We start from the raw sequence: 14,327 nt of genomic DNA, 5'->3' as shown, positions 1-14,327 counted from the left end.
AATGATCATCACATCACTGTGTTCATTTTCCCACTATTGCTACAACTTTAAATAATCAGGCGCTGCAAGAAAAAACAACATTCAAGTGCATATTTACTATAAGATGACTCCCAAAAGCATGTTCAAGTGACCTTCATGATAAAAATACTTCATTTTGGAGTGCACCGTATATTTTGCCACCACTACATGATAACGACGATGCAGTGCAACAACCACACTGCTCAAGATGACATATTTAGTTGAATACACAAACCAAAGACAGTTTCATGTCTTTCCCCCAGCCATTCCAACACTTTCTGCAGTAAAAATAAAAACTGATCTAATTATCCCCCCCCCCCCCCCCCCCCCCCCCCCCCGTCCTTGGGTATTTCCCCACAGAAGTGAAGGGATAGTGATTGCCGGTTAGATTGGAGTGGATCTAATCTTTTGCGGCTCTCCTCCACTGCTATTCCATTTCACTGCACATCTAATTTGTCACAGTGCTGATGAATATGCCACAACTTCCAGAGGGGGGAACATAATGAATGTAAAACACACACGGAGAAAGAGAGTAGATAAAGGAGAAAGGAGACCATTGCTGCGCTGTGCTGCACTAAGTGCAATGCATTGTTCACTCAATGCTAATTGTGAGCACTGTGCAAGAATCCACTGCTTTTGTCTCAGAATTAGATAAATAATTTAAAGTGAGGATTTAAGTCGGAAAAAAGCCTATAAACCAGCATGCTCTTTGAGATGTGAGTGTGATTAATTTTTAGAATTTATTTAAATTTTTGATTTGACTTGAACCTAAATATAGCTATGACAAAGGGTACTTCCCTCTGTTCAAAAACTAGAAAAGGTACGGAAAATCGAAATGTAGAATGAACACAGCAGCCATTTGGAAGCTGAAGCTGGACTGAAATGCTGTGGAAATATGCTGAAATGTTCAATGAATATTAGAATAGTTTGGAATCTGAGCTGAAGCTGTACCTAAATGCTGTAGAATTGACTTCCATCTGATGAAATATAATTTTATACGACATGACGAATGCCCCCCCCCCAACCAGACCAACCACTCTTCCCACCAGAGCCATGGCTGTGCTGTAGAATCAGGGGAGTGATTTGGTAATGGAAAGTCTCAAAAGAGGCTGCATGGTGGACAAGTGGTTAGTGCACAGGCCACACAGCTAGGAGACCGGAGTTCAATTCCACCCTCGGCCATCTCTGTGTGGAGTTTGTTTCTCCCCATGCATGCGTGGGTTTTCTCCGGGTACTCCGGTTTCCTCCCACATTCCAAAAACATGCTAGGTTAATTGGCGACTCCAAATTGTCCATAGGTATGAATGTGAGTGTGAATGGTTGTTTGTCTATATGTGCCCTGTGATTGGCTGGCGACCAGTCCAGGGTGTACCCCGCCCGAAGACAACTGGGATAGACTTCAGATTTGAATTGGTTAAGAAATGAGTTAGCCATCAAAACACAAGGTGGAATAAGAAGAAATAGGAAGAACAAATAGATGAAAAACGGTGCACAACTCAGCATTCACACAATCAACCAACTGTCTAGGGTTGGGATTGAACCCACGCTCTCAGCCTTAAAAGCAACAGCTGTACTGTTACGCTGTATGCTTTCAATTGTTGTGTCAAAGAGTGTGGTGTCAGACTAGCTTAAAGACTAGCTACACACAATAACCCACACAGTAAGCTTTCTAGATCTTCCAGATTCTGCATGTCTTTCTGCAGTGTTTCCATGGACATCCTGTCCAAAAATATTGTCCTAACAAAAATTAATTACAATGCATATCAACAAATATAAAATATATATTCAATATAAAACTGCATTATTATTTTTATAAACATATAATCTTTGGACAAAACTCTTTTATTATATTTTATTATATGCGGGTGTACCTAATGTAGTGTCACATACCAAACCATTATTTGTGGGCCAAATGGGATAGGAAGAACACACTTTCATGAGCTGAATTAGAAGGAAAAAGTGCAAGCAGATGGTAAGAATCGCATCTGCATAATGATATTCTCATGTCATCATTATTCATGTATTCCTCATGGTTGTGACTCTCAGGGTGGCGATACACCGGGCAGCGCTCCAAGTGACAGGCAACAAAGTGAACAGGCAGGGTCAAAAAATCTGTTTCCAGGCAACGAGGTGTTTCTGTGTGTTTAAAGCGGTTGCTATTAAAAGTGACAGGACGGCAGCCACGGCCACACAGACATTTTAGTGCTGTGTTATTGTGCCTGTCACCAATTAATCCATGAGTGATGAGAGGATGTGTCTTTAAAGGAGGGCCATGAGAAAAATTGCTGCTGCATCACCTATCCATGAGGCAGGCAGGCAGGCTGGGTGGGGAGCAGGCTGATGAGAAAGCCCCCCAGGACTCTCCTCTAAATAGGCATGAAATTATATCTGCCTCTGACTGAGATTAGTGTCCATGCAGCCTCTCTCTTGTCCTCAGGCCTTTTCCAGCAAACAGCCACTTTGCAGTTTCAGCTCGCTTGCATTCAAGTTGAAGAAAGTTCATTTCCATCAGGAGGTGCTCGGCGTCCTTGATCCGCCTTCATGGGTCCTGCTGGATTTGTCACACATACCGAGCGCTCAGAGGATGTGGTAAACCACAACCATGTCATGCGCGGATAATTTGTGCTTAATAGAAAGAACCGGAGAGCGCTGGATGCACTTTCAGTTTCAGTGCATACGATATATTTCGCAGAACTTCTTGAAAGCTGCTCACTCACTGGCAACTCCACTGGCTGTGGTTGCACGTTGTAACACATGCCAGCTCCGAGCGACCTTGCAGTCATGTCTGCTTTTATGACACCTATAAATGTCAAGTTGTTGTTGATAGTCTCAGAAGAGTCCTAATTTGTCTTTATTTTGGAGGTCACTGCGAGCCATTAGTCAATTGTTTTGAAATCGTCTGCCTCAGCCTCACTTTTTGTCTACACCAATTTCTGAAGTTGGCAAACTGAATGGCTGTGATCAAGCAGCAAGCCCTGCACAATTAGGACAAAGAAAGGCTTTTACAGGACATTTCAAAGAGCAAACGGAAGCAGAACTGAGATGCTTACTGAAGCAGTGTTATGACTGGGCTTAGGTTCACTTGTTAGGAGGCGATACAACATTTATCTACACTTAGGTCTACAGGTATTTGGTCAATGACAGGCTTTATACTGTATACTGTGGATATCCATCCATTATTCATAAATACATTTTGTTTTGCAATTAGAGCATAAACAAACAGTTCACAACTTTCTAAATAACATTATTAGAGCCCCGTAAACATGAAATAACACCCCTACAGTCACCTTTACACTTGTATTACCCAATATAGTAGACATAATAATGGTAAATGTGACAAATTAGACATTAATAAGACATAACGAAATCTCAGAGGTTAGCATTGGAACTGTTCCTTTGTGTTGTTTTCTGGACGGCATACTTCCTTCGGTGGCAAATGCATCATCTCATCATCATCGTCTCATCAATGTAACATTACTGACACCTCATGGCCAATGGACTACAACACACTTCGAATGTGTCTTCTGAATGCCTTAGTTTAAGCCAAGGACACATACATTTTTTTAAAGGGGACCTATTATGCTAATTTGTGGACTCCTATAAAGCAGCTTTGTTGATCTTCCGGTGTCTGCACCTATTCCAGCGGTAGTTCCTTGGATTTATCCCCACCCACGGCCCCCCCTCTGGACATCTGTGAGATTGTAATTTTCACCCCGCTCCCTGTAAGCACACTCTATAATGCTACACAGACCACTGTTTACTTACAGAAAATAATTTTATTTTATATTGTTTATTGCATTGAAATGTGCCCGACACTCTGCCTGTGAGGTTTTAGTGACGTGTGTGCACTGAATGCCTGTCGGCTAATTTACCACTGCGCAGGGTGCGCTTTGCCTGCACCAAGAATAAACCAGGTCGGAGCTGGCGATCTTTCAGGGGACCTTTGGGTGCACTGTTTTGTCATGAAATTTTCACTTCACTAACCTGAAAATGTGGACACCTCCACTGGTGCACCACCACATTCATTTCAGCGCATCCCAGTCTACCAAATGACCAAATTGTCTGTGCACAGCGGTGCGCTGGACAAAGTTACCACGGCATGGGGTGCGCCACTAAATTAGAGCCCGAAGTCCCAAGAGATTTGCAAACATCTCACACATTGTGATGACTGGAACACCAAGTTTTGGCGTGTTTGACTTTTGAGGCATATTTTTCCCAATTGAAACACCTAGTGTAGTGTATCTGGAAATGATACGAATTGGCTGAGATATGATAAATATTTTATTTCAGCAAAAGACACACAATTGATGCATTTGTATCTTTCATGACTTTTCAGTACAGAGGAAAAAAACCCAAACATATACACAGCGTGGGTATATATGTCTATGGGTGTATTTTAAAGTGCAAGTCATTTACACAAGGTCAATCATGCGTTACATAGCATCTGTATCAGGAACTTCAGTTAAATTCTCAATAACCTTGCTATCTGAATAGTAAAATAACTGTTACTATATCTATATAGATATATACCTATATATATCTATATAAATATATATAGATATATATGAATACAAAATAAACTTTACAAGTCACTGAAGCTTTTTTCGCTTTTGCTCAAGCACAACAACAATCACTATCAATCTATTTCAAGTCTTGAGAGGAAAGAGTACCATGGTGTGTCAGAAGTGAGACAGGGGAAACAGTTTTTCACAGAGCTCACCGCCGCTCCGCCCGAATTCGAACCTGCAACGCAAAGAAACTGAAGGCCCATGACAATGTTTTGTTTCCCCTCCCCTCCATGCAAATAAGCCTTCATCATGTGTCTCCTGCAAGCAGACATTCAGTAAACAGGTACATTCTCTGAAACTACCGTTACATTGGACTACATTGGTGAGGAAACAGTCAATTTGCCCTAAAACTTATTAACAACAAAGAAATGTCCACAGGAAGAAGACAGACAGACATCATGTGAGTCTTATTGGTGGAGTGATGCCGCCAATAATGGGGGCGGGGTTAAGGGGGGAGGCGTGGCTTGTGGCCAGCATCTTAGCAGCAGCTGTTTGGGTTTTGGGGATTTACCCATGAAGGACAACACGAGATACGCACATATGTATCATGGAGGTTTCAATGCCCTTTATAGTGGTCCGGATGGAAAGAAAAAAGTGCATATTTAACAAAAACTAGTAAGATATCGTTAAACTACAGTGTGACTATAGCTCTTACATTGTCCAGAAGAAACCACCATCGTAGAGTTCCACGCCAAGCGAGTGCAAACACAGCATCAGCGATGAATGAACAAATGGTCAATTTCTTTTGTCGCTGTGAATCCTTTGTGTCGTTGCATAGTTTGGAATATTTAACAGAGTCTCGGAACTGAAAAAGGATATTGAAAAAGAGAAAAAGTAAAATATTGTAATGCTTTGTGCTTCTCCCTTGTCAAACTAACATTTGAAGTCACTTCTTTCAGGCAGCATTGCATCTCAAGTCTTTTAGCCAATTATTTATTTTACAGTAGAAAGACACTCGTTGGGCACAAACTAAAGAGATCCAAGTGTATAATGTTTAGCCTTCACAAGGGTTTTCATTGTTGTTTTAAATCTTCTAACAGTAATAGGTGTCCCTAGAGCCTGTTTATGAGCACCAAACGGAAGAAATATCTATCTATCTATCTATCTATCTATCTATCCATCCATCCATCCATCCATCCATCCATCCGTCCATCCATCCATCCATCCATCCGTCCATCCGTCCATCCATCCGTCCGTCCATCCATCCATCCATCCATCCGTCCATCCATCCACCCATCCATCCGTCCATCCATCCACCTATCCATCCACCCATCCACCTTTGAGAGAAGAGGCACTCAAACGGTCTGTTTTGAAGTTTCAAGTCCTTCACTCCAGCTTTCTTTAAAAAAAGGCTTCGCTACACATCTTAAAATTAAAGTCTGTCACCTACAGAGCTGTAAGTTTGAATCTGTGTCAACATAGCAATATGTTGACATGTGATTGTGATGGTAGCACTGTAGCTCACAAAGCTATGCTAGTGTCTTTTGCGTTCTCCTGTCCCACTTCTTAATGTTTACGTTGTTTAAATGTGATATATTGTAGAGTAGAGTTACAGTGTATATGTAAAAAGTGCATAAAGTGCACAATATCGCTTCTTGGAGCCACACAGTCATGGACAAACACAGCTCATTAGCATTAAAGCTACAGACACACAAAATGGAATGTTTCCATGAACTCACTTTAAAAAAAGGTTAGACTTTGGGGAGCACACTTCCAACTATTATTATCTTGTGGGACCTTTTCATGATTACCTATGGTGGAAATTAACAGGCACGTTTTATTTTTACACAATGCCGCCTGATGTCGCTGAACTTTCAAATTGCAAACTATTGGATCTCATTATATTGTACACCAACCCTGTTCAATCGCACTAATTGCATTATATGGCCCTAACCTTCCTCTGTCCAATGCGTTCTTCCATATGAGCATTTTCTTGGAGCCTTAGCGCTAAAGACACGATGCCCCATTGTCGTGACTTCCTATTTGTAGACGATTGTCTTCCTGATCGGAGGCCATGAAATAAGAAGGGGATCTCACCATACATCAAGCCAACCAACACCCAGCTTGGTTTTCAATTTGGGGCGGGGGGGGGGGCAAAGTGAAATAATGCATTGCTGTTTCCTAGCCAACACAATCACTCACAAAAGAAACAACATACAGCCCTCTCTAATGGATACATGCATGGAGAAGCACCACAATATTATATAGTGCACAACATTCAAGCCGGGTGCTTGATGCTGATGCTTGCTTTTACCTTTATGCAATGTGCACCCAAGTGCATTGTAGCAGCTACAATGACAATGACCTGCCTATTGTAAAACTGCCTCCTGTGTCGCGAGTAGATCACCTTGACTTGAATGACCAACCTTGTTCCCCTATGGCCAGCACAGAGTCATGACATGGGTCCCATTCAGTCATTCACCCTTTTTTGTTTCTGTTTTTTTTGGCATATAGATGTTCAAATCGGAGCTTTTAAGCTAATTAAAACTATAATATATGCATTGAAACAAAAACCTTAAATAATATAGTAGGAAAATAAATATAATTCCAAGAAGGCTTTTTTTTTTTTTTTTAAATAGTCACTCTAAATCTTGCACTCAGTTAGCAACATAAACATGGTCCCTTATACACCGTAGAGCTCAACAGTCGTATGCATTGTAAGTGTCTGGATTGATGTTTTCTAATGGACAGACTTCATGAAAGTACATGATATCAGTACAACGGCTACATCTGTCATCAGAAAACACAAATACGAACCATTAATAAGTGCTATATCTAGTTTGGTATTCCATGAATAGCATTCAGGGCAGTTTTGAAGTGTTTTTTTGGTCAGTGTAAGGTAACCTCTTTTACTCTCTGTTAGAAGGCTAGCTATGGCTGTCTCAGATTACCTATAGAATACAGTACATTTAACAGTTAGCATAATAAAAAATACACGTGAAGATCACCTCCACATCTCATGCTCACAATTTGACTGGTCTCATCACTAAAATAGTGGATACATCTAATAACCCCCCCACCCCCGCCCCTCCGTGCGGATGAACCAATATCGACGAATCTATTCATGGATGAGTTTTTCTCCTTTTTTGTGCTTGGCATCAAGACTTTTTAAGGATCTTAGTTGGAGATTAAAAAGAGTGAAGAAGGCCGTTGTTGCACAGCCACAAGTGGAAGTGATGAATAGGGTTTAAAGGAGGGGTCTCTCAAGCCTTAAACGTAGGATATACAATATATCAACAATCAAACTCTATGGGTGGTCTGGCATTCCCTGGAGGTGCATATTTTAGTAACTTCCAGTCTAATGGTGGAATGGATGTGGTCACCCCGAGGGAATAGAGGAAATTTCTGACTTGGAGTGCAAGTTAGGAGCTGTCACTGGCAGAGCGCTTTTTGCCAAAATGACTGGCAGAGTCTCTGTTTCGCAGATTAGGCTGGATCTTGTACATATGGGGACCCACAGACCAGCGCCAGCTCCCGCGGCCCTCCGCTCCCGTCGGGGCGGCTGCAGCGGCGGATGCGGCGCCAGCTGCAGAAGAGCAAGGCTTGTTCTGCAGGAGCTGAATAAGCATGGTTATCTCCGGGCCCAACCGAGATACCATGCTGGTCCTCACGCGCTCCAGCGTGTCCTCATCACAGTCCATCAGGCTCTGCAGCAGCCTCCCGTAGAACCTGAGGGAAGAAAATACATTTGCATGTGTTGTGCTGTGCGGTTGGACGTCATCCACGCAGAATGTCATCCTATTCTTCTAAATGACCATCGTAAATGTAAACAACAGAATCAAAACAAGCAATTTCATCCTATTTCGCTCTTTGCAATGGCTGCATTGAGCAGATGGTAACTAAAACATGGACGTGAATACAACTTGAGCCATCTGTTATGCTACATAAATCCAGGTCAAAGGGGCATCCGGTGTGCAACATTTATTTATTTGACAGCACTATACTTTTGAGGGAAGAGCACTCGCTAGAGCACTGGACTCCATCACAGTCCAATACGTGTGTCCTGTACGTGGGGCTAATGTTACTCATCTTCCATACGGTTTTCACAATGGCCGGTGATGAACTGCTAATTAGAGGCATAATAAACTTATGGTTTCATACGTACTTACCACACATTTCAACAAAGCTCTTAAAAGATCATTTTAAATAAACTACTAGTTATGGTGGCCTTCGTACATATACAGTGTAATCACACCTGTATAAACAGCATTGATGCATGCATGCACACTGTACATATATACACATGTGTATATATATATATGGTATGTTTGTAGTATATACATACACACATACAATATATACACATAGACTGTATGCATACATGCAGTGCAAGCATGTGTGCATACACATATATATACACACAGTGTATGATGCACATTTATGTATATGCATCAGTATATGCATATATGTGTGCAAACACACATTGTATATAGGAATACATACATGCAAATATGTTTGCATACAGTGCATGTACAGCAGGGGTCTCAAACACGCGGCCCGCGGGCCAATTGTGGCCCGCAGGACACTAGTTTGAGGCCACCGCCTTGATATGAAAGTTTAATGTTAGTGCGGCCCGCGCAAGTTTGATATGGATGCTGTATGGTATCATGTACCCAGAGAAAATTATTACGTTTAATTAATGTTCATGTTAAAGGTTAAATAACTGTTAATAGTTATCCTCCCTATCCGTGTGGAAGTGGTAAGTTTTTGGCTATTTAAGTTCAAAGGAAATAACTTGAAGGCTACCGTTTAGGTCGCTAGCTCTCTAGTTTGTGAGTTAGGATGTGTCTCAAGACCCTGCAGTTGCGCAATATGTTGTAAATAAAATGAGTATAAATGTGACTATAGTCATGTTTTGTCATGTCTACAGGGCTCTAATAATGCTTTGTTAATTTTAATCTGAAAAAAATAATTTGTCTACCCACCAACTATATGTGGTTTCTTAAGGTTTTATTATTATTATTATTATTATATTTATTTATTACTGATTGATTGATTTTCTTTATCCTTGATTTGTTTATTTATTTTTCATCTTATTTTATGCAGAAAAATAAAAATTAAGATATTTGAGAACAGTGGAATGTTTTATCAGAGCTTTTATTGTAGTAAATCAGAACCAAAGCACTGAAAAAGTTTGTATATTTTTCTGTTTTTAATAAATTTTTTTTTTTTGAAAACCTGATGCGGCCCAGCCTTGCCCAGACCCTAGCTCCAGTGGTCGCCAGGTAAATTGAGATTGAGACCCCTGACGTACAGTATATGTACACATGCATTCCGTATACATATACACATTGTACACATACAGTGCATGTACAATATATGCATGCATATACTTATGCACATTGCATATACAGCCATACATACATCTATACACTGTACATCACTGGTTCTCAATTATTTTATGTCATGCTCTCATGACAAATATCCCCCCACCCACATTTGAAATACCATTGAGAATCTGATTTACCCTCATTTATTTATCTGTACAAACCACTGTATGAGTTGCTGGCACCAGCATCAATCAAGCATGAACATTTTCCCTATGCTCTTCACGACCACTCAACACCTCACCCCCCAACTAGGGGGTCCGCCCCACTATAGTGGCTGTCTATTCCATATAATCTATCAACGTAGTAGAGGTGGTGCTCACCTGTTGGGGAAGTGGCTGGGTAGCTGGGCCACTTCACCGATGGCGTCGGGATTGGTTCGAGCGATCGTGCAGATATCCAGCTTGCTGTAACACTCCTCTTGGACTTCCGATATCATTCTTTGGAATGTGGAGCAGCGGCGAATGGTGGGGAACACCTTGGACGTGATGCCATTGGCAATGCACTTAAGGCTCTCTTTCACAAATGCTTTACCCTGTAGAAGAAGACACGTCTGTATTCAGTGGAGGCATACAGCTTCCAATACAAATCTGGATGAGGTGTGTGTAAGCGTATACCTGAGTGTCAAATTTAGCAGCACTGTACAGGAAGGACTTGCAGATGTCATGCATGCCATCTGTGTCGCACGTTGAGTTTTCCAGGCAGGCGAAGGCCCCGCAGCCAACTTGGAGGGCACTGTTGAGACAGCGTGCCACATCTGCTGTGGGCACAGAGATGATGATCCATCAGCAGTTCAGCCAACAGTAGCTTGCCTGGGACTCACACTGCACACACTCACTACAGCTGCCAGGCTTTGGGCGACAAAAATGCAGCCGACAAAAGAGAATATTCATACAAAGGCCGGTGCAGCCATAAGGGGCAAAAGAGACCTTGGACATCTTTCAGCTCTGAACTGCTGTGACACCTTTTGGCACAGCTTAGCTTTTCCCTTGGCTTAGTTCGGTTCTTTTCAGCGGAGACTGGATGAACAGCACCAGAAATACCAAAGAGTTTCCTGAAAATTGTTGGCATGCCTGCCGAGGCGCACACATGCTGCCACCAGCCTCTGTCTTCAATTATTTTTGCACCAACTGTAATTGTCGAGCCTCATTTTAGGACTCCAAAGCACTTCAATATTCCTGACTGATTCCTGACCACATGCCACACAGTCCAGTCCAATATGGAACACAACATGATCAAATCCACGAAGCACCGCCGTGACCCAGCCGTGCAACCTGCAGAGCGTAGATAATGGCAAGATCATTCTTGCAAATTGTCTGAATAAACCATTAAGAAACACCACAGAAGGGGGGCCTGGACCCTTTTTGCACACATGTGCGGCTCTGGGTTGACCTGCCAGTTGAAAGTCTGCATGGGCTCCTAGGGAGCAGCAAATCTTTCAATTAACATGTCATTTTTTCATTTTTTTGTGCATCTTGACGACTTTAAATAATGCACACAGCCGCTGTGAATGTAGCATTTAATTTATTCTAATGCATATGCAGCCTACTTCTTTCTAATGAATGTGTGTCTTTATGTTCTTTAATACTCTGAGTAGAATATGCAGCATGAGACACTCTCAGGTAAGCTCTGCGCACATCTGTTGCCGGCAGGACACCGGCAAATAAATAAAAAATAATAAAACACAGAAAAGAATGCATGCATCACACCGACAGCAAAAGGCTGCGCAGGCCAAATGATCAAGATGAGAGAGAAAGAAGGAGCATTTGAGCGATGGAGGCTCGGCTGCATACGTGCAATGTACACGGATGGAAGCATGTGTGCTACTTACAAGGGCTGTTGGTCGAGAAGCGTGCTCTCCTGGACGAATAGGACTCGTTGTGATCCAGCTCGTATGCAGATGCGTTGAGCACCATCAGGATAAAAAGTCCCGTCCTCAGAGGCATCGTCTTCCCGGCACAGATGTCACAAGTGAACGCAACGAGAAGACGCCTCCTGCTCCGCGGGGGATTCATTCAGGAAATGTTAAGAACGCAGCCAATAATAATAATAATGAATAAATAAATATGAGGGGGCTCGTACAAAGTGAGGCTCTTCTTCCTCTTCTCCTCCTCCTCCTCCTTCTTCTTCTTCTTCTTCTTTTTTTTTTTTTTTTTACAAGACTGGACTCCTCACTCTGCTTTGGACTTGCATGACAGACAGACGGCAGCGATGCTTGAGCCTGCATGGGTTTATATAGGAGCGCTGAACGCTACGAGATCCTCTTTTGGACCAATCACAAGGAGGCGTTCAAGGACCGGCTCATGCTTGCTTCACTAATTGACAAAATGCTGCCAGAGATTTTGAATGACACTGGAAAATAATGCATTGCATGTGCTACATTCATGTGGAATAAACTATCAGCCGTGAATCTAGCAGCAATGCCTGGATAAAGGTTTTGGACTCTGTCATCACTATTAGGAAGTGGACATTATTCTGCAAGATGATGGTGTGTCTGTGATAGTTTAACCCAGGAGAACATTCATGATGTTAGATTCCTTCATTCCGCATAAATTCCACCTTTTCCGTGTTGGAGGTATAGAAATTGGGGGTCCCCCCTTTTGTGTTATACTGCTAATACTGTGGTACCTTGGTTTTAGTTATTTAGTTATTTTAGTTACAAATGGAGCGAAAATGAAAACCAAAAACCAAGGCCATTTTCACATGGATAATAATACAAACCAAATGAATCCATTCCAGACATCCAAAAATATTCACGAATGTGCCCTTCCTGTGCTTCCTGGAGAGATGGAATTCATTGGTGTTTCTTGCCTTCTTTCTCAAAGTGCTAGAGCTCACTTTGTTTGGCTCCATGGCAGGTTATTTAGTGGTCGCACTCAATAAAAAAATGCATGTATGGTACTTGGCTGGGGCATTTCATTTTGTGGAACGATACATGCAAACGAGTCAAACGGACAACCGTGGGCGTGTATGAAAAGTGAGGCAAAATTTGTGCAAAATGTAAAAAAAAAAACCCAAAACCATATGATATGATATCTGTATCTCGGAAAAGTCACATTTTTCTTCTCAATGGGGCAATAATAAGTTAATTCATTCATTTTCTACCGTTTATTCTCACAAGGGTCGCGGGGATGCTGGAGCCTATCCCAGCTGTCTTCGGGTGAGAGGCGGGGTACACCCTGGACTGGTCGCCAGCCAATCACAGGGCACATATAGACAAACAACCATTCACACTCACATTCATACCTATGGATAATTTGGAGTCGCCAATTTGGGTGGGATTGAACTCGGGTCTCCTAGCTCCTGAGGTCTGCGCACTAACCATTCGACCACCGTGCAGATGCAATAATTAGTATAACATAAAATACAATAACTCAACACAATTAAGTAGCAAGATGTGTCTTTCTTACAGTCAAGCATGGCGGTGGTTGCGTCATGGTTTGGGGCTCCATGAGTGCTGTGTTTTTTGAAACATGAAATTCAACATACATATAGTGACAGTATGACGCAACTTCCCTTGGAGAACTGGGCCATTGAGCCCAAACACACCTCCAAGATCATAAGGAAGCTGAAGGTTGTGGAGTGGCCGAGTACGTCCAATTGAACCCAAGTGAGCACCTATTGGGCATTATCAAGCAGAAGGACGGTGGATGAGTGTAAAGTGTAGATACTGACACTGCTGATGAAGCTGTTGTCCTCCCGCCTTTTGTTGCCCAACTTGCAGCAGCGCGTGCACACAGAGGAAAATGTGTGGGACTCCAAGCGGTTGTTTATCATGGAGGCCTAAACGCCTCCTCAGACCTTAGCAACATAGCAGACACAGTGAACTACAGTACAGTATGTGATCTCTTTACTTGAGCGTGTCAGTTTGAAGCAACAATGTGCAGTCTTAAAATAACAACTTCTAAACCATCGTGATGGTACACTGCCTTGTAATAAGGAGAGCGGTGTATGTATCATTGCCACGGCGACTTGATGCTACAAAGGACAAAGGTTCATTTGGATAGTGGAGTTTGGATTTCTGAACAAATCATGCACTTTGAACTCAACGGTTCAGAATGGCTGCACAATCCTAATTGCAATCAGCACCGCTTCTTTAATAGATACACCTCTTTTGACTAATGACTTGTTTTAATGTCTTTGTCACATACACATATGTTCACGACCAACATAAATCACCTCAATTGCAACATGGAATTGTTGTTCTCTTTCCCGAACTCCATCAGAAGACGTCCTCTTCATATCTTTGTGCTCTGCTTGTCTTCAGCACATCTTTTTGTGCTCTGACCCTGACTTCCCCCATCATTGTCAGGAGATGTTGACAAGCATTTGGCACCTTTTCTCCACTGGAGAATCCAAATTTAGGCCCCTGTCTGGTGTGCAAATGTGAACATCTACACAAAAAAATGATTTA

The 14,327-nt window shown here is 42.2% G+C and overlaps 1 protein-coding gene across 3 annotated transcripts; it reads right to left on the bottom strand.

Moving 5' to 3' along the window:
* Window positions 1-5,842: 5,842 nt before the first annotated feature.
* Window positions 5,843-12,115, bottom strand: stc1 (stanniocalcin 1). 3 transcript variants are annotated; one of them, XM_058070754.2, is made up of 5 exons: window positions 11,996-12,115; window positions 11,745-11,908; window positions 10,531-10,673; window positions 10,237-10,448; window positions 5,843-8,255 (listed from the first exon to the last, which is right to left on the bottom strand). In XM_058070754.2, the coding sequence occupies exons 2-5, from the start codon at window positions 11,857-11,859 to the stop codon at window positions 7,949-7,951; spliced, it is 777 nt and encodes a 258-aa protein (XP_057926737.1). In that variant the 5' UTR covers window positions 11,860-11,908; window positions 11,996-12,115; the 3' UTR covers window positions 5,843-7,948. The 3 variants fall into 3 exon arrangements, with proteins under 3 accessions (XP_057926737.1, XP_078645805.1, XP_057926735.1); XM_078789679.1 differs by having other exon boundaries at window positions 10,531-10,670; XM_058070752.2 differs by lacking the exon at window positions 11,996-12,115 and having other exon boundaries at window positions 11,745-11,928.
* Window positions 12,116-14,327: the final 2,212 nt, after the last annotated feature.

The sequence above is a fragment of the Doryrhamphus excisus genome, linkage group LG3 (genome assembly GCF_037039965.1).
Source record: "Doryrhamphus excisus strain RoL-2023G ecotype Guam linkage group LG3, RoL_Dexc_Guam_v1.1, whole genome shotgun sequence".
Classification (NCBI taxonomy): Eukaryota; Metazoa; Chordata; class Actinopteri; order Syngnathiformes; family Syngnathidae; genus Doryrhamphus; species Doryrhamphus excisus.
Note: the sequence above shows the minus strand (reverse complement) of the source record. Positions and strands in the feature narration are given on the sequence as shown.

Excerpts from the sequence above, each read along its gene's own strand:
- stc1 (XM_058070752.2), bottom strand. The coding sequence starts at position 11,928 with ATGAATCCCCCGCGGAGCAGGAGGCGTCTTCTCGTTGCGTTCACTTGT. Across the intron at positions 10,674-11,744 it reads CTTCTCGACCAACAGCCCTT|CAGATGTGGCACGCTGTCTC; the intron begins GTAAGTAGCACA and ends CTGTGCCCACAG. Across the intron at positions 8,256-10,236 it reads CCCAGCCACTTCCCCAACAG|GTTCTACGGGAGGCTGCTGC; the intron begins GTGAGCACCACC and ends TTCTTCCCTCAG.